The sequence below is a fragment of the Saccoglossus kowalevskii genome, chromosome 13 (genome assembly GCF_978046115.1).
Source record: "Saccoglossus kowalevskii chromosome 13, keSacKowa6.1, whole genome shotgun sequence".
Lineage (NCBI taxonomy): Eukaryota > Metazoa > Hemichordata > Enteropneusta > Harrimaniidae > Saccoglossus > Saccoglossus kowalevskii.
Genome location: NC_140653.1, coordinates 3,548,840 through 3,570,395, shown reverse-complemented (window position 1 = coordinate 3,570,395; position 21,556 = coordinate 3,548,840). Strand labels below are relative to the sequence as shown.

Here is a 21,556-nt window from a genome sequence, read left to right as displayed (position 1 = left end):
ATTTTGTTTTGAGTAAATATTTAAAAAAGCAAAAAAAGCTAAGCAAGGTCTTTGATAATTTGAGGACTAGTTTCTAATTTGAAAAGTATTTTTCTAGTGTTTAATGTTCTATGTAAAACAATGGCGAACCACTAATTTTCATAATAAGGTCTTACGTTCGTTGCTTCGTTGTATGCAAATGCCAAAAATTCCGACCAATCTACGTGCACTTAACACGCGACCACCCATCACATCGATATATAGTCAAACGCCGCATTGCCATTTTTGCACGTCTTGGGGGGCTTCAAACAAGACAGTACCATGGCAGAGTCGTGAGTGCGGAAGTTCGCTCTCAGGTTTTCGTTAATAAGCCGGCACTTTCAGCTGCAACATGGATGAAAAACCACCGAAATCAAGATTGTTTAGCGCTAATACCTTAGACCCAAAAGATGAAATTGAAGAGGTATGTATAATTTTAGATTGTCGCCGTACGATGCTAGTAGTATTGGCGATACTGAAATTACACAGCTGCTGGGGTATCCTGCCATTTATACGACGCTGGTGTCGCTGTTTACTTGCTACAAACTTTGGAAGTTTATTTGGGTCAACATTCGACAACCAAATATTCGAGGGAAAAACATAACTTTTGTATATCATATCTTTAAAGACACTGGAAATAAATCCCGTGGTTTACAACTTTACATCTTATGTCACAAAGGTAAATAAACAAAATATCCCCAGCAATTCACAAACAAAGACAGATTAAAGACATTTGCACAGTAACCCCCGTGCATATATTTTAGGAGTTGTACATATTTCAAAGCCTGATGTTAATTTATTGTAGGTAATTGTTTTTATTGTTTTTGCTTTGTTAGCGTATGGAACGTGGCTATGCTACACTCCTAGATCTGACACGAGGGTTATCAGAGAGGGAAACTCATGATGCTCTCAATGCACATGTAAGTACATATGTATTCAATCTGATTGAAATCAAATCTAATAGGATTTTTTTTTTTTCATTTTTCTTATTCTAATTATTCCTTTTTGAATCTGTGTGCTTCTGTGTGTGTGTCTGTTCTACAGATATCTCAAGAACCTATTATCAGATTTTGATGAAACTTAGTACATAGATGTTCTGGGAAATTGCTTAGAAATTGCTTTTTGGTTGAAATTCTGTACAAATTAATGACCTAATTTGCATATTAATTAACCAATTTTAAGCCTTTTTCACGTTTTTCTCGTGTACTATTAAACTAATGAAACTTAGTACAAAGGTTGAATTTTGTGCTTAATAATTTTCTAATTTGCTTAAATTAACCAATTTATAGGTGCTCCACAGATAACTTCAGTACTAAAAGGACAGGAGAGAGGACTAGTTTTAACCCGATTTATATCTTTTGTTTCCCTTGTTACAAGCTTTTTGTTTCAAGTCTTATCACCATTGTCTATTTTTCCTTTCAACCCATCATCAACAAAATGGGTTAGACTCGTGATTTTTGTGACTGGAAAAGAAATCTTGACTGCAACATCAGAAAATATGCAACAGTATACATACACAGAACGATTCACATAATGTCATAGTTCATTGACAAGGCATGCCACTAGAAACAAAACACTTGGACTGCTCCATTCCCGTAGTAAAATTATTTCAGTTTGAAAACTAATAAACACACATCAGGTTGTCTCATGAAGTTTTTTTTTAGCTCCGCTGTCAACTTTGTTGAGCGGAGCTTATCATATGAGTGATTGTCTGTTGTCGTCATTCGTGTCAATGTTTTACTTTTTCGACTTCTCCTTGAAAACTACAAGCCTGAATGCTTTGATACCTTGGGTAGACCTCTCTCAGGTTTGGACATATCATGTTGATATCTTCAATTCTCTAATTTTGGTGAATATTTTTGTCATTTTTGGTAAAAAGTTATATTTTCGACTTCTTGTTAAAAAACGCAAGTCCAATTTCTTTGATAATCCATATATAGGTATTACATGTGGACCTCTCTCAGATTTGTTCATTTCGTGATGATATCTTTAATTCTCTAATTTTTGTAAAATATTTTCGTAACTTTTGGTAAAAAGTGATATTTTTGACTTCTTGTTAAAAACAGCAAGTCCCATTGCTTGATACTATACAAATTGTTGATTTTCTAATGGTATCTTTTGTTCTTTAATTGAAATGTGCATTGCTACATTTTGTAACAGTGGAGCTATCTCAGCTGACAGGCTGCTTGTTGAAAGGTCTAAGTGGAGATTTGTACCAGACACGTAGATAAGATTAGTCAATGACATGTGCAACATGAATACATGATTTTTACACAATACTTTCGCCAGCTTCACCATTTTGTTACCAGTCAATTTATGACAAACTGACCTTTAATAATACATTGTGTGTGAACTACGGTAAATGGTGCTAGGATCTGTGATTTGGTCATGTTGTGTGACTTTGGAAAAACTCTGACTGCCTCAGAGCTTAATGCTAACTGTTCATGTAATCTCATTATGGGAATGGTTATCAAGTAAATACATCAAAGCGACCATGGAACATGGGAGAATAGTATTATCCTGTCCTACTACCTTCCATGGTACAATGTACTACCGCACTTACCACTCATCAAATTTTAATGAAACTAGTAAATACATTATTCCTTATTTGTACTTCATTCTACCAATACAGGGGAGTTCTTTCTAAGCTTTTTTTTTATTTTATGTGTGTTTTTTGTCAATTATTTTCCTAATTTAAATTTTTAGCTCCGCTGTCGACTTTGTCGAGCGGAGCTTATCATATGAGTGATTGTCCGTCGTCGTCGTTCGTGTCAATGTTTTACTTTTTCGACTTCTTCTTGAAAACTACAAGCCTGAATGCTTTGATACTTGGTGTATATGTACCTTGGGTAGACCTCTCTTAGATTTGTTCATTTCATGTTGATATCTTCAATTCTCTAATTTTGGTGAATATTTTTGTCATTTTTAGTAAAAAGTGATATTTTCGACTTCTTGTTGAAAACCGCAAGTGCAATTGCTTTGATATTACATATATAGGTACTACATGTGGACCTCTCTCAGATTTGTTCATTTCATGATGATATCTTCAATTCTCTAATTTTGGTGAATATTTTTGTCATTTTTAGTAAAAAGTGATATTTTCGACTTCTTGTTGAAAACCGCAAGTGCAATTGCTTTGATATTACATATATAGGTACTACATGTGGACCTCTCTCAGATTTGTTCATTTTGTAATGATATCTTTAATTCTCTAATTTTGGTGAATATTTTTGTCATTTTTGGTAAAAAGTGATATTTTCGACTTCTTGTTGAAAACCGCAAGTCCAATTGCTTTGATATTACATATATAAGTACTACATGTCGACCTCTCTCAGATTTGTTCATTTTGTAATGATATCTTCAATTCTCTAATTTTGGTGAATATTTTTGTAATTTTTGGTAAAAAGTGATATTTTCGACTTCTTGTTGAAAACCGCAAGTCCAATTGCTTTGATATTACATATATAGGTACTACATGTGACCCTCTCTCAGATTTGTTCATTTTGTAATGATATCTTTAATTCTCTAATTTTGGTGAATATTTTTGTAATTTTTGGTAAAAAGTGATATTTTTGACTTCTTGTTGAAAACCGCAAGTCCAATTGCTTTGATATTACATATATAGGTACTACATGTGACCCTCTCTCAGATTTGTTCATTTTGTAATGATATCTTTAATTCTCTAATTTCGGTGAATATTTTTGTAATTTTTGGTAAAAAGTGATATTTTCGACTTCTTGTTGAAAACCGCAAGTCCAATTGCTTTGGTATTACATATATAGGTACTACATGTGGACCTCTCTCAGATTTGTTCATTTCATAATGATATCTTTAATTCTCTAATTTTGATGAATATTTTTGTAATTTTTGGTAAAAAGTGATATTTTCGACTTCTTGTTGAAAACCGCAAGTCCAATTGCTTTGGTATTACATATATAGGTACTACATGTGGACCTCTCTCAGATTTGTTCATTTCATAATGATATCTTTAATTCTCTAATTTTGATGAATATTTTTGTAATTTTTGGTAAAAAGTGATATTTTCGACTTCTTGTTGAAAACCGCAAGTCCAATTGCTTTGATATATTATACATATAGGTACTACATGTGGACCTCTCTCAGATTTGTTCATTTTCTAATGATATCTTCTGTTCTTTAATTGCCATGTGCATTGCTAACAGCGGAGCTATCTCAGCCGACAGGCTGCTTGTTTAAGATTTGAACAAACTCCAGTGGCACTAATGGCTTGAGCTTTGTATACATGGCATTCTCTGTTATGTTGACCAACCATTGTTTGAAATCTCTTGAACAAGACCTTGTATTGGTATGTTGTTCCCAATAAAACCAAATAAGATTGTATTCTCAGTTTAAAGTTGGTACAAATACAATACATAATTGTGCTAATCATTTTGTTTTTCAATTCATTAACAATGAATGGACTGGTGGTCATTTTGTCTTCGTTTTCTGGATCTAGGTCGATTTTGTCAACTTAGTATTGACATTTCACTTGATAGCGTACTGATGCATATACATTAGATTCATGATTTGATTCAGGTCACTTTTTTTTGTGACGTTTAGATTTCTTTGATTTTCTGTTTGTTACAAGGGTTACTAGTAAACATGTCATAGTGTCAACACAATTTAGTTTTGCTGAATGTCACAGAACAGTTCTATGGATTTTATTGTTTTCATTAAGTCACCGTCCATTTTACAATCAAAAATGGACTACTCTACAAATAAATATTTGATGTGAAATATTTTTCATTAAGACTAATTATAGTCTAAGATGCACGCCAGACTTTGGAAGGAATGCTGTTCAGTGTCATTAAAACTTGAGTGTCACATATGGTGGGTTGCTGATTGCTTCATGAGTCGATGGTATAAATGTGTTCGACATAGTAATATAATAACAAAATCATCAGTTGAGATAACAATACTCATCATTGAGTTTGTTGTTTTAATTAGAGTGTTGGCCACCTTCATACCAATACTTTGATAGATTTTTTTTCTGTGTTTTTTCAACATTTTCAGAGGAAGAAATGTGAAAAACAATGGTTCAATCCCAAAGTCATGGCTGAGTTGAGGTCTGCTTAGGCAATTTTGTGCATTGTCATCAGTATTGCAAATTGCAATGAATGCAAATTGCATTTTATTGTAGATGGAATTATTTTTCGCTGAATAAACTGTTTGGGTATTTTGTATGGAATTTATTTTCACTGATTTCTGACGAGTTAAACGTAAACTGTAGAAAATAGGATGTACATGTATTTGCTGGATTTTATTTTCACTGAATCATTCCTCCAGCAAAAATAAAGCATTTTACAGTATTCAAAAACATAAATATATATGTACAAAAATAAATCTATATATATATATATATATACAAAATACATTTCAATGATTCACATAATTTCAAAATGTCAAAGGCAATTAATTTATTTATTTATCAGAACTACAGTGTACATGTTTGTCATTTACATTGACTTGTTAATTTTTAAATCTTGGCTAAAGCATTGTCAAATATTGTAGAACCATTTATTTTCACTGACATTTAATTTCACTATTTTGATGTTTTGAGCATATTCAATGTGTTTCAATTTCACAAATTTGTTGAGAAAACAATGTGTTTTATTGTTATTTTACATGTTAACAAAGATTTAATTTCGCAGATTTTACTTATCAGCAAAATTAAAACCCAGTGAATAATTGATGCATTTACAGTAGTAAAGGTTTAAGTACATGTAGTTTTACTGGTTGATTTATAAGGATAATGAGAAGGAATATTTTTTTTAGAGCACAAGACACCATAGATTTTATATCTTTATCAGTGAAATTTGTTTTCATTGGTTATATTTTTGCTGTGTTCTTGTACCACGTGTAGGTTTGCAAAGGAATGCCACAACATGAAGATATTACATTAGGTTTATTGTACAGTATTTTGATTGATCCACCATCAGCACCAAAGGTAAGATTTTTATATGGTCTCATTTCTGTGTTAACAAGTTCTTTGTGTTCTAACCAATTTAATTTCACAACTTGCAAAATCATAATTTTGAATCGTCAACCCAGTAAACTTCTGAACGATTTCAATATTGTTGCAACCTGTGTGAGTTTGGAAGATAACTGTACCAGTTGTTTTCAGTGTATGCACTGTAAATGTTCGAGTGTCTATTTCATTTTTGAAAATATAATAATGTTTTTTTCAGAATTACAGAGATTTGGCACTAATAACTCGAGATGGAATGGGGCTGACTATCTTAAAAATTAATGAAATTGTTCTTGGAAAATTCCTCAGGGTCAGTGAAAAATCTCGAAACCAGGTAAGTGCACATTTCTTCCTACGTCAATGTCTTGCATTCCCGGAAACCAAGTTACCGGGGGTAGTGCTCATGTTCAATTTCTTCAAAATCATATATATTCAACTCACTGAACAAACTTAATACATTTTTTGTTTTTTTTTACATAGTTTCACAGGTTTCTTTGATTCATATATCAGTGCAACATTTTGTTTTACTTCAGTTGATCTGGGTGGTGCGTGAGCTGGTGAAGAACTCTGTTGTAGGAACTGATGGCATTTGTTCATCATTACTTAGACAAATATCAGGTAGGATATATTTTATTATTTATTAATATACATCTCTCACTGAAACGCCATAAGTTACAGTGTGCTGTAATTTTGCGGTATTGCACTGGGTATTTTCATCCTACCATATTAGGGAACGCAAATTCCAAATATTGAACGATCATGTGTGTAAGCACCCTCTAATAATAAAAAACAAACATGGCTGCCCCCAGGGGTTGACCAGACCCCACACAAGAAGTTCGCTAATTCTGTTCTAAACGTGGTTGCATCAACCTCTGGTGCGCATTGTACGATACTCCCACTGTACTGTCTTTGTACGTACTTTGCACTATCCTCCTAATAACCTCATATTAATTACTGCTGGCCTGTGCAGATGTTGGTGTATGCAGTCCTAGTACATGTCTTACCATTGTAGGATATGTACAGATGTTGGTGTGTGCAGTCCTAGGACATGTCTAACCATTGTAGGATATGTACAGATGTTGGTGTGTACAGTCCTAGGACATGTCTAACCATTGTAGGATATGTACAGATGTTGGTGTGTGCAGTCCTAGGACATGTCTAACCATTGTAGGATATGTACAGATGTTGGTGTGTGCAGTCCTAGGACATGTCTAACCATTGTAGGATATGTACAGATGTTGGTGTGTGTAGTCCTAGTACATGTCTAGTCATTGTAGGATATGTACAGATGTTGGTGTGTGCAGTCCTAGGACATGTCTTACCATTGTAGGATATGTACAGATGTTGGTGTGTACTGTCCTAGGACATGTCTAGTCATTGTAGGATATGTACAGATGTTGGTGTGTGCAGTCCTAGGACATGTCTAACCATTGTAGGATATGTACAGATGTTGGTGTGTACAGTCCTAGGACATGTCTAACCATTGTAGGATATGTACAGATGTTGGTGTGTACAGTCCTAGGACATGTCTAACCATTGTAGGATATGTACAGATGTTGGTGTGTGCAGTCCTAGGACATGTCTTACCATTGTAGGATATGTACAGATGTTGGTGTGTACAGTCGTAGGACATGTCTTACCATTGTAGGATATGTACAGATGTTGGTGTATACAGTCCTAGTACATGTCTAACCATTGTAGGATATGTACAGATGTTGGTGTGTACAGTTCTAGTACATGTCTTACCATTGTAGGATATGTACAGATGTTGGTGTGTGCAGTCCTAGTACATGTCTTACCATTGTAGGATATGTACAGATGTTGGTGTGTACAGTCCTAGGACATGTCTTACCATTGTAGGATATGTACAGATGTTGGTGTGTACAGTCCTAGTACATGTCTTACCATTGTAGGATATGTACAGATGTTGGTGTGTGCAGTCCTAGTACATGTCTTACCATTGTAGGATATGTACAGATGTTGGTGTGTACAGTCCTAGGACATGTCTTACCATTGTAGGATATGTACAGATGTTGGTGTGTACAGTCCTAAGACATGTCTTACCATTGTAGGATATGTACAGATGTTGGTGTGTACAGTTCTAGTACATGTCTTACAATTGTAGGATATGTACAGATGTTGGTGTGTGCAGTCCTAGGACATGTCTAACCATTGTAGGATATGTACAGATGTTGGTGTATACAGTCCTAGTACATGTCTTACAATTGTAGGATATGTACAGATGTTGGTGTGTACTGTCCTAGTACATGTCTAACCATTGTAGGATATGTACAGATGTTGGTGTGTTCAGTCCTAGGACATGTCTAACCATTGTAGGATATGTACAGATGTTGGTGTGTGCAGTCCTAGGACATGTCTAACCATTGTAGGATATGTACAGATGTTGGTGTGTACAGTCCTAGGACATGTCTAACCATTGTAGGATATGTACAGATGTTGGTGTGTGCAGTCCTAGGACATGTCTAACCATTGTAGGATATGTACAGATGTTGGTGTGTGCAGTCCTAGGACATGTCTTACCATTGTAGGATATGTACAGATGTTGGTGTGTACAGTCCTAGGACATGTCTAACCATTGTAGGATATGTACAGATGTTGGTGTGTACAGTCCTAGGACATGTCTAGCCATTGTAGGATATGTACAGATGTTGGTGTGTGTATTTCTAGTACATGTCTAACCATTGTAGGATATGTACAGATGTTGGTGTGTGCAGTCCTAGGACATGTCTAGTCATTGTAGGATATGTACAGATGTTGGTGTGTGCAGTTCTAGTACATGTCTAGTCATTGCAGGATATGTACAGATGTTGGTGTGTGCAGTCCTAGTACATGTCTAGTCATTGTAGAATATGTACAGATGTTGGTGTGTGCAGTCCTAGGACATGTCTTACCATTGTAGGATATGTACAGATGTTGGTGTGTGCAGTCCTAGGACATGTCTAACCATTGTAGGATATGTACAGATGTTGGTGTGTACAGTCCTAGGACATGTCTAGTCATTGTAGGATATGTACAGATGTTGGTGTGTGCAGTCCTAGTACATGTCTAACCATTGTAGGATATGTACAGATGTTGGTGTGTACAGTCCTAGGACATGTCTTACCATTGTAGGATATGTACAGATGTTGGTGTGTGCAGTCCTAGTACATGTCTAGTCATTGTAGGATATGTACAGATGTTGGTGTGTACAGTCCTAGGACATGTCTAGTCATTGTAGGATATGTACAGATGTTGGTGTGTACAGTCCTAGGACATGTCTTACCATTGTAGGATATGTACAGATCTTGGTGTGTACAGTCCTAAGACATGTCTTACCATTGTAGGATATGTACAGATCTTGGTGTGTACAGTCCTAGGACATGTCTAACCATTGTAGGATATGTACAGATGTTGGTGTGTACAGTCCTAGTACATGTCTTACCATTGTAGGATATGTACAGATGTTGGTGTGTACAGTCCTAGTACATGTCTTACCATTGTAGGATATGTACAGATGTTGGTGTGTGCAGTCCTAGTACATGTCTTACCATTGTAGGATATGTACAGATGTTGGTGTGTACAGTCCTAGGACATGTCTTACCATTGTAGGATATGTACAGATGTTGGTGTGTACAGTCCTAAGACATGTCTTACCATTGTAGGATATGTACAGATGTTGGTATGTACAGTCCTAGGACATGTCTAACCATTGTAGGATATGTACAGATGTTGGTGTGTGCAGTCCTAGGACATGTCTAACCATTGTAGGATATGTACAGATGTCGGTGTGTACAGTCCTAGTACATGTCTTACCATTGTAGGATATGTACAGATGTTGATGTATACAGTCCTAGTACATGTCTAACCATTGTAGGATATGTACAGATGTTGGTGTGTACAGTTCTAGTACATGTCTTACAATTGTAGGATATGTACAGATGTTGGTGTGTGCAGTCCTAGGACATGTCTAACCATTGTAGGATATGTACAGATGTTGGTGTGTGCAGTCCTAGTACATGTCTAACCATTGTAGGATATGTACAGATGTTGGTGTGTGCAGTCCTAGGACATGCCTTACCATTGTAGGATATGTACAGATGTTGGTGTGTACTGTCCTAGTACATGTCTAACCATTGTAGGATATGTACAGATGTTGGTGTATACAGTCCTAGTACATGTCTTACAATTATAGGATATGTACAGATGTTGGTGTGTACTGTCCTAGTACATGTCTAACCATTGTAGGATATGTACAGATGTTGGTGTGTACAGTCCTAGTACATGTCTAACCATTGTAGGATATGTACAGATGTCGGTGTGTCCAGTCCTAGGACAGGTCTTACCATTGTAGGATATGTACAGATGTTGGTGTGTACTGTCCTAGGACATGTCTAACCATTGTAGGATATGTACAGATGTTGGTGTGTGCAGTCCTAGGACATGTCTAACCATTGTAGGATATGTACAAATGTTGGTGTGTGCAGTCCTAGGGCATGTCTTACCATTGTAGGATATGTACAGATGTTGGTGTGTACAGTCCTAGGACATGTCTAACCATTGTAGGATATGTACAGATGTTGGTGTGTACAGTCCTAGGACATGTCTAACCATTGTAGGATATGTACAGATGTTGGTGTGTGCAGTCCTAGTACATGTCTAACCATTGTAGGATATGTACAGATGTTGGTGTGTGCAGTCCTAGGACATGTCTAGTCATTGTAGGATATGTACAGATGTTGGTGTGTGCAGTCCTAGTACATGTCTAACCATTGTAGGATATGTACAGATGTTGGTGTGTACAGTCCTAGGACATGTCTAACCATTGTAGGATATGTACAGATGTTGGTGTATACAGTCCTAAGACATGTCTTACCATTGTAGGATATGTACAGATGTTGGTGTGTACAGTCCTAGGACATGTCTAACCATTGTAGGATATGTACAGATGTTGGTGTGTGCAGTCCTAGTACATGTCTAACCATTGTAGGATATGTACATATGTTGGTGTGTGCAGTCCTAGGACATGTCTAGTCATTGTAGGATATGTACAGATGTTGGTGTGTGCAGTCCTAGTACATGTCTAACCATTGTAGGATATGTACAGATGTTGGTGTGTACAGTCCTAGGACATGTCTAACCATTGTAGGATATGTACAGATGTTGGTGTGTACAGTCCTAGGACATGTCTAACCATTGTAGGATATGTACAGATGTTGGTGTGTGCAGTCCTAGTACATGTCTAACCATTGTAGGATATGTACAGATGTTGGTGTGTGCAGTCCTAGTACATGTCTAGTCATTGTAGGATATGTACAGATGTTGGTGTGTACAGTCCTAGTACATGTCTAGTCATTGTAGGATATGTACAGATGTTGGTGTGTGCAGTCCTAGGACATGTCTAACCATTGTAGGATATGTACAGATGTTGGTGTGTGCAGTCCTAGGACATGTCTAACCATTGTAGGATATGTTTCTAACCCATTATTCTTTCTCCATGATGAATATGGCATTTCTTCTTGAATACCATTCTGTAGTGAGGTTACTTTGATTTGTCACTAGGTGGAGATGTAACACCCAAGAATATTTGGTTAGCAGAGTCTATGTTAGATGTCTTATCTGGGAATAGGTAAGTCAATCAGTGAATTTGACTTCTAGTCTGTTTGTCTCTGGATGTATGTTCAGTGTATATCACTTCCACAGATATCTCATTGGGATAATGTGCATATGTCATTAGATTTTGATTGCAATAATATACATAATAATTATCCAATTTCCATAATAATTCAGTGAGATATAACCGGTCAAATTGCCAGTGACAAGCATATGACATTGGACTGTCATTGCTATACCTTTCTGTTGCATTATGCTTTTTTCACAGGGATTGGTTAGACAACAGCCTTCATTCATTCCAGTGGCTGTTTACACTTATCTTTCTTTTTACAGGGCATGGTTAGACAAAGCAGCCTTCATTCATTCCAGTAGCTGTTTACACTTACCTTTCTTTTCACAGGGCATGGTTAGACAAGCAGCCTTCATTCATTCCAGTAGCTGTTTACACTTACCTTTCTTTTTACAGGGCATGGTTAGACAAAGCAGCCTTTATTCATTCCAGTAGCTGTTTACACTTACCTTTCTTTTCACAGGGCATGGTTAGACAAAGCAGCCTTTATTCATTCCAGTGGCTGTTTACACTTACCTTTCTTTTCACAGGGCATGGTTAGACAAAGCAGCCTTTATTCATTCCAGTGGCTGTTTAAACTTACCTTTCTTTTCACAGGGCATGGTTAGACAAGCAGCCTTCATTCATTCATTCATTCCAGTGGCTGTTTACACTTACCTTTCTTTTCACAGGGCATGGTTAGACAAGCAGCCTTCATTCATTCATTCATTCATTCATTCATTCATTCATTCATTCATTCATTCATTCATTCGTTCATTCATTCATTCATTCATTCATTCATTCATTCCAGTAGCTGTTTACACTTACCTTTCTTTTCACAGGGCATGGTTAGACAAGCAGCCTTCATTCATTCATTCCAGTAGCTGTTTACACTTACCTTTCTTTTCACAGGGCATGGTTAGACAAGCAGCCTTCATTCATTCCAGTGGCTGTTTACACTTACCTTTCTTTTCACAGGGCATGGTTAGACAAGCAGCCTTCATTCATTCATTCATTCCAGTAGCTGTTTACACTTACCTTTCTTTTCACAGGGCATGGTTAGACAAGCAGCCTTCATTCATTCATTCCAGTAGCTGTTTACACTTACCTTTCTTTTCACAGGGCATGGTTAGACAAGCAGCCTTCATTCATTCCAGTGGCTGTTTACACATACCTTTCTTTTCACAGGGCATGGTTAGACAAGCAGCCTTCATTCATTCCAGTGGCTGTTTACACATACCTTTCTTTTCACAGGGCATGGTTAGACAAACAGCCTTCATTCATTCCAGTAGCTGTTTACACTTACCTTTCTTTTCACAGAGCATGGTTAGACAAGCAACCGTCATTTATTCCAATTGCTGTTTACACTTACCTTCGTCTGATCGAAGATCATAGCAGTCAACTTTTGTCCAATCTCAGGCAAAGAGAAGTAGATTTTTGTGTATCTTTGATGCGAGAAAAGGTTAGTTTGTCCTCTAATGCTGATACACTACATGATATATGTCATGGTGATGGTTTTCACCAATATGTCTTTAATTGTTGAAACAAGTCAAAGTGATTTTCAGGCAACAAGAATGTCTCAACAAGATTCACTGAGTTTCTATCACATCATTGTCTCTTTCCCTCTAACCAGTTCCCTCTTTTCATAACACCATACTCCTGGTTATAGTATCTATTTCCTTCAGAAGATTTGGACAAAAACAGCCACATTTTTTTAGTAAAAACTGAAAATGGACTTAAATTTGGTGGTCTGTTGGCTCCAAAATTGAGTTGTTACCAGAAATATTGTAGAATATAAGAAAAAGGTGTAGAATAATTAGGGCGAGAAAGTCTGGAGGTGAAAAGGTTAAATAAACATTGTTATTATCATTATATGTTTCAGTTCATGGATTGTTCCACCATCGGTCGTGACTTAGTTCGGTTATTGCAAAGTGTTGCTAGGATACCAGAGGTACAGAAACTCTGGAAAGATATTCTTCACAATCCACAAATATTAAGTCCACAGTTTACAGGTAAAGCAGAAGCTTAGTTATTGACATTATAATAGTGTATTGGTCATTTTAGTCAATCATAGTAAACACAAATAACAAGTTTAATGAAATGTGTGAAGCTAACAGATTATACCAAATACATTTCATATATCAAATGCTCTTGTTTCATTTTTGCTAGGTTTGGTGCAGTTACTCAACCAGAGAACATCAAGAAAATTTCTTGTATGTCGCCTTACTCCTGACATGGAGAATAAAATGGTCTTTCTCACATCCAAGGTGAGTTTTTTGATATGTCAGTTTAGTGTTTCTCACATCCAAGGTGAGTTTTCTGATATGTCAGTTTAGTGTTTCTCACATCCAAGGTGAGTTTTCTGATATGTCAGTTTAGTCTTTCTCACATCCAAGATGAGTTTCTGATATGCTTGTTTAGTCTTTCTCACATCCAAGGTGAGTTTTCTGATATGTCAGTTTAGTGTTTCTCACATCCAAGGTGAGTTTTCTGATATGTCAGTTTAGTGTTTCTCACATCCAAGGTGAGTTTTCTGATATGTCAGTTTAGTGTTTCTCACATCAAATGTGAGTTTTCCGATATGGCAGTTTAGTCTTTCTCACATCCAAGATGAGTTTCTGATATGCTTGTTTAGTCTTTCTCACATCCAAGGTGAGTTTTCTGATATGTCAGTTTAGTGTTTCTCACATCCAAGGTGGGTTTGTCTAACCATGCCCTGTGAAAAGAAAGGTAAAAATAATCCATTGTTTCAAGTCTTAGCACTACCATGTAGTGTATCTACCTTGTATCCTGAGACATTTATCTGAATCATGGTTTCCATTTCTGATTCTCTCTGTCTTCTTTGTACAGGTAAAGTTTGGTCAGCAAAAACGTTACCAGGAATGGTTTCAGAGATTGGTGAGTACATTGGTAATATGCAATACACAGACAACAAATTGGAAATCGTGTATTTGATGTTGTTAATGTTTGTCACTGATTTTTTGTTTCAAATTAATACAACCACCATAATTACCATGCATGACTTTTAAGTTAGGGTTTTTTGCAAAATTTACAAGTACAGTTCAATTTCATTCTTTGATTGTGTATGTATGCATTGCTTTGAATGATGTAAAACTTTCAAAAACATTATTTATGCTTATCATTGTTGATGAAAAGAGATGTATATGTGTTACTGTTGACTCGGCATAAACATGCGTCTTGTAGTTACAATTGAGTAAATTTGTTATCCATTAAAGCTGCTTAAAACTTGTATATATTAAGTAGTTTAGAATCTTTGCCAAATTTGTTATCAAAGCATTTTTAAACCATATAATCTTATAATCACCATAAAATGTCAACCTAAATGAATGAATAGAAGATACAATTGGTGTTCTTTACCTTGCGTGCTATGAAGGGTTATTATACATATCCCAGTATTTATGTAATTTATGTTTTTAGATTATCACCAGTGTGACGAACAAAAATCCACCAGTGTAGTTGTAACATTGTATATTCTTACCGGTATGTGATATATAATAGCTAGAGTCTGATGAACAGCCTAAATCAATACTGATGATAATAATGGTCTTCCTTTTATATCACAGAAAAACTTGATTACTAACTTTATTGTGAGTATAAATGTATTTTACTTTGTTTCTTACATATTCCTATTTCCTAACAGTATCTGTCTACACCAGAAAGTCAGTCTTTACGATGTGACTTAATACGGTTTATCTGTGGTGTCATTCACCCGTCGAATGAAGTACTCTGTTCGGATATCATACCACGATGGGCTGTGATTGGCTGGCTGCTCACAACCTGTACAGTAAGTTTCATATGTTCTCACAATATCACAGATAGTGTTTGTTTCAAATAACTTCACTAAGCATTTCATCTTATTCATGTATACTTTCAAATGTTGCAAACAAATAAGTAAACAAAAACAAAAATAACGACAGACGTGTTTATAACAATTATGACTTTGAAATAATTTCACAAGGGCTTATAAATATTTTTTTGATAATTAATAATTTATTTCTCAGTAACAGAGAAAATTAACAGAAGTATATAAATAAATTGGGCAAATAAAACTGATTGCTAATTACAAATAAATAACTACATAAATAGTAGTATTTTAAAATGTATGGCTGGGAAACAGCAGTTAGCTAAAGAAAAGCTAGTCGAGGCTATGTCTCCTTATTACTTAGTATACTTATTAGGGTGTGTGTATAAAAGTTAGGATTTTAAATAAATAAACTAATCAATCAATCAAACAGTTAATCAACCAACTTACTACCTATGTCTGTCACTATTCCAGTTTTTGTTTACTCATTTTTTTGTTAAATTTGAAAGTATAAAAATGTTATCTTTATGACGTGACTACTCTATAGTGGTATGGCATCTCTTTCAAATTATGTCACTAATAATTGCATTGAAATAATTTCTCACAGACTTTGTCAACAAATAACAGAAATCAAGTAACACATTTAGAAAATCACTGCAAAGTAACACATTTAGAAAATCACTGCAAAGTAACACATTTAGAAAATCACTGCAAAGTAACACATTAGAAAATCACTGCAAAGTAACACATTTAGAAAATCACTGCAAAGTAACACATTTAGAAAATCACTGCAAAGTAACACATTTAGAAAATCACTGCAAAGTAACACATTTAGAAAATCACTGCAAAGTAACACATTTAGAAAATCACTGCAAAGTAGCACATTTAGAAAATCACTGCAAAGTAGCACATTTAGAAAATCACTGCAAAGTAACACATTTAGAAAATCGCTGCAAAGTAACACATTTAGAAAATCACTGCAAAGTAACACAAATCACTGCAAAGTAACACATTTAGAAAATCACTGCAAAGTAACATATTTAGAAAATCACTACAAAGTAACACATTTCGAAAATCACTGCAAAGTAACACATTAGAAAATCACTGCAAAGTAACACATTAGAAAATCACTGCAAAGTAACACATTTAGAAAATCACTGCAAAGTAACACATTAGAAAATCACTGCAAAGTAACACATTAGAAAATCACTGCAAAGTAACACATTTAGAAAATCACTGCAAAGTAACACATTTAGAAAATCACTGCAAAGTAACACATTTAGAAAATCACTGCAAAGTAACACATTAGAAAATCACTGCAAAGTAACACATTAGAAAATCACTGCAAAGTAACACATTTAGAAAATCACTGCAAAGTAACACATTTAGAAAATCACTGCAAAGTAACACATTAGAAAATCACTGCAAAGTAACACATTTAGAAAATCACTGCAAAGTAACACATTAGAAAATCACTGCAAAGTAACACATTAGAAAATCACTGCAAAGTAACACATTTAGAAAATCACTGCAAAGTAACACATTTCGAAAATCGCTGCAAAGTAACACATTTAGAAAATCACTGCAAAGTAACACATTTAGAAAATCACTGCAAAGTAACACATTTCGAAAATCACTACAAAGTAACACATTTAGAAAATCACTGCAAAGTAACACATTTAGAAAATCACTGCAAAGTAACACATTTAGAAAATCACTGCAAAGTAACACATTTCGAAAATAACTACAAAGTAACACATTTAGAAAATCACTGCAAAGTAACACATTTAGAAAATCACTGCAAAGTAACACATTTAGAAAATCACTGCAAAGTAACACATTTAGAAAATCACTGCAAAGTAACACATTAGAAAATCACTGCAAAGTAACACATTTAGAAAATCACTGCAAAGTAACACATTTAGAAAATCACTGCAAAGTAACACATTTAGAAAATCACTGCAAAGTAACACAAATCACTGCAAAGTAACACATTAGAAAATCACTGCAAAGTAACACATTTAGAAAATCACTGCAAAGTAACACATTTAGAAAATCACTGCAAAGTAACACATTTAGAAAATTTGGGTTTGAAAAAGTCTTCATTGTTAACATTTAATTTATTTCATGCACTATATTGCGTTATATGATCACATCAGTTATATTTTTAGTCCCCGTTCAGACGAAGTCCGAAAACGGGGACTTACAATTCAGTCTCCGTCCAGCTGTGCGGCCGTCCAGAGTCATATCTCAGAATCCCTTGGACCGATTCCGTTCATTCTTTGCATGTGCCTAGTACTTCATGTGGGACATAAGCACATGCAGTGGTTCGATTCGATTCGATTCAAAATGGCCGACTGGCAGCCATCTTGTTTTTTGAAAATGTTGTATTTTGGACATGTTTTGTCAGTTGTCATTCAAACTTGGTACATAGATTATACATGTTAGGATACATGTCCATGACGATTTATTTCGCAATTGGATCAAAGATGGTCGACTGGCAGGCATCTTGTTTTTGTTTTTTTATACGGTATCTTGGACGTGCTCTGTCAGTTTTCATTCAAAGTTGGCACATACATGTACTTTATACATGTTAGGATGCATGTCCATGACAATTTGTTTCAAAATCTGGTCAAGGATGGCCAATTGACAGCCATCTGACTTTTTGGCCTTACTACTATATTTCCACAATTTATGTACTATTTTCATTCGTATTTGGCACATACATCTTACATATCAGTGTGTTTCATAATCAGATCAAAGATGGCCGAATAACGACTGTTTTTATTTTGGCCATATTACTACGACACGAAACACGTGTTTTGATGTAAATAAACAATCTGTTGTATACGCCACTTGGAACTCAAGTTTCAAGGACACGCTCGCGACAACCCCTCTGCTTTAATATGACGAGCACAAAGAGAACGGGGACTGTGTCATTTTCAATGACTTGTAAATAAGGTCTTGAATCAAGACAAATAATATTCATCGCGTGGTTATCACTTATTCATAGAGCTTATTAATGGCATCACAACACTACTTGTATTAGACAGTTATGAGGGGGGGTATCCTCGTACTCAATTCAACCTCATTAACTGTGATACTCAATTCCAACATCTTTTGACCTCAGAAAAATATTATCATAAGATGTATGCATGTGACTTTTTATTCAGATGCAGCACCAAATCATTTAGTATGGTTGTTTATAAATACATTTGTTTTCAGAATGTATGGATTGTTATTCATAGTATGTGTGGACTTTGATTTCAGTCCAATTTTACTGTAAAACCATTTATTTTCACTGACATTTAATTTCACTATCGGTATTTTGATATTTTAAGCATATTCACTGTGTTTTAATTACACGAATTTGTCAAGGAAACAGTTTTATTGTTATTTTACATGTTCACATAGATTTAATTTAGTAGATTTTACTTTTCAGCGAAAATAACGAAATTAAAATCCAGTGAATAATTAATTCATTTATAGTAAAATGTGTGTGTATTTGGTTTCAGTCTAATGTGGCAGCCTCTAGTGCCAAACTGGCATTGTTCTATGATTGGTTATTTTATCAACCAAGACTAGACAATATCATGAATATTGGTAAGTATTATTATTTACGGAACCTTAATTAATATTTACATTGGGCTCATACATTGGTTTCAAATTATAAATTTTACAAAATATCTATCTGAAAATTAAAGTTGAAAACAATCTTACTAAATTTAATGATAAATAATAATAAATGTTTGATGACACTTGTTCAGGCTACCTTAAGGCTAATATTGAAACCACCCTACAACTGGCACCATCAGAGACAAATTGTCACACTTTTTATTATAACTATTTATTGTGAAAATCCCATCCATGTGTAATTAGAAACTATTTATACAAGAATTTTTAACAATATATGATTGTAAATTATGGAAATATTTGTTAGTCAATTTTGTTTGTAATCAGAAAGTGTGTCTGCCCTTGGTGTTTATAATGTCATTGTTATCTGCTTACATTTTGTCTGTCTTTATATTCTGTAGAACCAGCAATACTGGTAATGCACCACTCAATGAGATCACATTTAGCCATTACTGCCACCCTCTTGGATTTTTTATGTAGGGTAAGTTGAACACCTGTTATAACTATGTAGACCAATATCAAATTGATAATTTTTGTCACTTTGTCATTTTTACAACAGATGAATAAGTAAATCCGTTGTTATTGTTCATATTGACCATTATCATGTTGAGAACTGTGCCTGCCTGCTACACTTTACAAGAAAAAAGAATTTTTCCTCTCATCTTAGGAAAAATTTTATAATGATGTGGTAACATATTGTTATTTTTCTTGTAATTTTTGTTTATATTAAGACTATTTTAATACCATAAAAACAAGAAAAAGGCTCCATATTCAATATTTATTAAATAATACATGCATTAAAGTTTGCTTTGATCAGCAAAACATCCTTTTTAATAGAAAACAAACATGTCTCTATTCTACCACATGTGGGTGCACTTTACTGATATGCAAAATTGAAAAAAAAAAAAATTGTGTGAGGCACCTGTTTAAAACTGATGTAGACAAAGACAAGAGCACTAGTGTTTTTACCTTGCTTGTATCATCAAAGATGAAAGGAAAAAGTATTTTAAGGGAAAAATGTCTGTCCGCGTTGTTAATAATTGCTAATGTGTGCACAATAACTCTACTAATTCTATTTCAAACTTTATCAAACTTGGTCACCTACTGCATCAGCATAAAATCTTCCCTTAGTGCTGTCCCGTGTAAAAATATCATGCAAAAATTGAAAAAGTAGTAGTCAAAATCTGATAAAAAAATTTGACTTTCTATTTCAATTATTATTGATGATACATATTCAAAGGTCACTGGTCCCTGTGGGAATATGCATTGGTGTATGTGTGCAATTGGTGTGTCTTGTAATCAATATCATTGGAGATGTATCTCCCAAATCTCATGGAAATACTAGACTGGGTTTCAAACCAACTCATGGAGAGAGTTGTTGCACAGTCTGATACACATTTGCAAACCTACCAATAAAATCTTAACAGAAAACAAGATGTCAGATAATCGATATGAGCACTCCTATGAATAAAACTTTGGGTGCCAAACTTTTGATCCAAAGCCGAGAGAAAACTATGTCTGTTTAGTCCAAAGTTATCAGAACAAAAATAATGCTCTTCCTATCTATTCAAATTTACATTCTATCCTCGCATGAATAATAATTTCCCTGTAAAGACATATTTTGGCCCCAATATGTGCCATGAATTATACCTCCCTCACGTATATTCTGTCCCCAATATGTGCTGTGAATGAATAAAACAATGCATACAACTACAATTTTTCATTCTGTTCAGCCAAAAATATATAATATATATAAATATATAACCAATGTTTTTGTAAGATATTTACATCAATCAAGGATATTTGGTAGACTGCTTTCCCACTACTGTTTCAATCTTAAAACTTGTTTGTATTCAAAATAATTATGACAATGCATATTTATATTGAAACAAACTATGATAAAGGGAATTATATTATACAACAAAGGCAAGGTCACCAGAGTTAAACTATTTTTTTTTCTAATTCTACAGATAATGCCAAATTTCTATCCACCACTAGAATCTCAGGTGCATCAAGGAGTCAAAACAGCCCTGAAATCAATTTTAGATAAAAGAGTTCTGCCGTGAGTATCAGACCGACATTTTGGTTACTATGTAGTCATGTGTAGTATTGTTAAGAATACAAGTGCAAGGTCAAATACGGTAGTTGCTTGGATACCCTTCGAAATATTTCATATTTTCTTGTCAGTTTTAATTTACTCAAGACATTTACTTTTACCACAATTATTCAAACAATGAAAATATTGATTCACTTGTAGTTATAACCAAAGCTTTGACATATTATAAAATTAGCAGTAAAATAAAAACCACAATCATAACAATGTTACAAAGCCAGATTTCAACACATGGTCAATTCTTTTTTGGAAACCATTATTCAGAGCCAAACGTCAACTCTGAGTTCAGCAACTGTATAACAGTTGTGTAGTTTTCTATGATAG

The 21,556-nt window shown here is 34.6% G+C and overlaps 1 protein-coding gene across 1 annotated transcript in view; it reads left to right on the top strand.

Moving 5' to 3' along the window:
* The first annotated feature begins 276 nt into the window (after positions 1-276).
* Positions 277-21,556, top strand: part of LOC102805172 (integrator complex subunit 3-like) — a 43,076-nt gene continuing 21,796 nt past the window's right edge. Inside the window, exons 1-14 of the mRNA XM_006822255.3 lie at positions 277-442; positions 855-938; positions 5,900-5,983; positions 6,225-6,338; positions 6,538-6,622; positions 11,564-11,630; positions 12,984-13,125; positions 13,546-13,675; positions 13,833-13,930; positions 14,514-14,561; positions 15,325-15,468; positions 19,002-19,089; positions 19,521-19,600; positions 21,090-21,181. Of these exons, the coding sequence (XP_006822318.2) occupies positions 371-442; positions 855-938; positions 5,900-5,983; positions 6,225-6,338; positions 6,538-6,622; positions 11,564-11,630; positions 12,984-13,125; positions 13,546-13,675; positions 13,833-13,930; positions 14,514-14,561; positions 15,325-15,468; positions 19,002-19,089; positions 19,521-19,600; positions 21,090-21,181 (1,328 nt within the window). The 5' untranslated portion in view covers positions 277-370. The remainder of the gene's footprint in view (positions 443-854; positions 939-5,899; positions 5,984-6,224; positions 6,339-6,537; positions 6,623-11,563; positions 11,631-12,983; positions 13,126-13,545; positions 13,676-13,832; positions 13,931-14,513; positions 14,562-15,324; positions 15,469-19,001; positions 19,090-19,520; positions 19,601-21,089; positions 21,182-21,556) is intronic.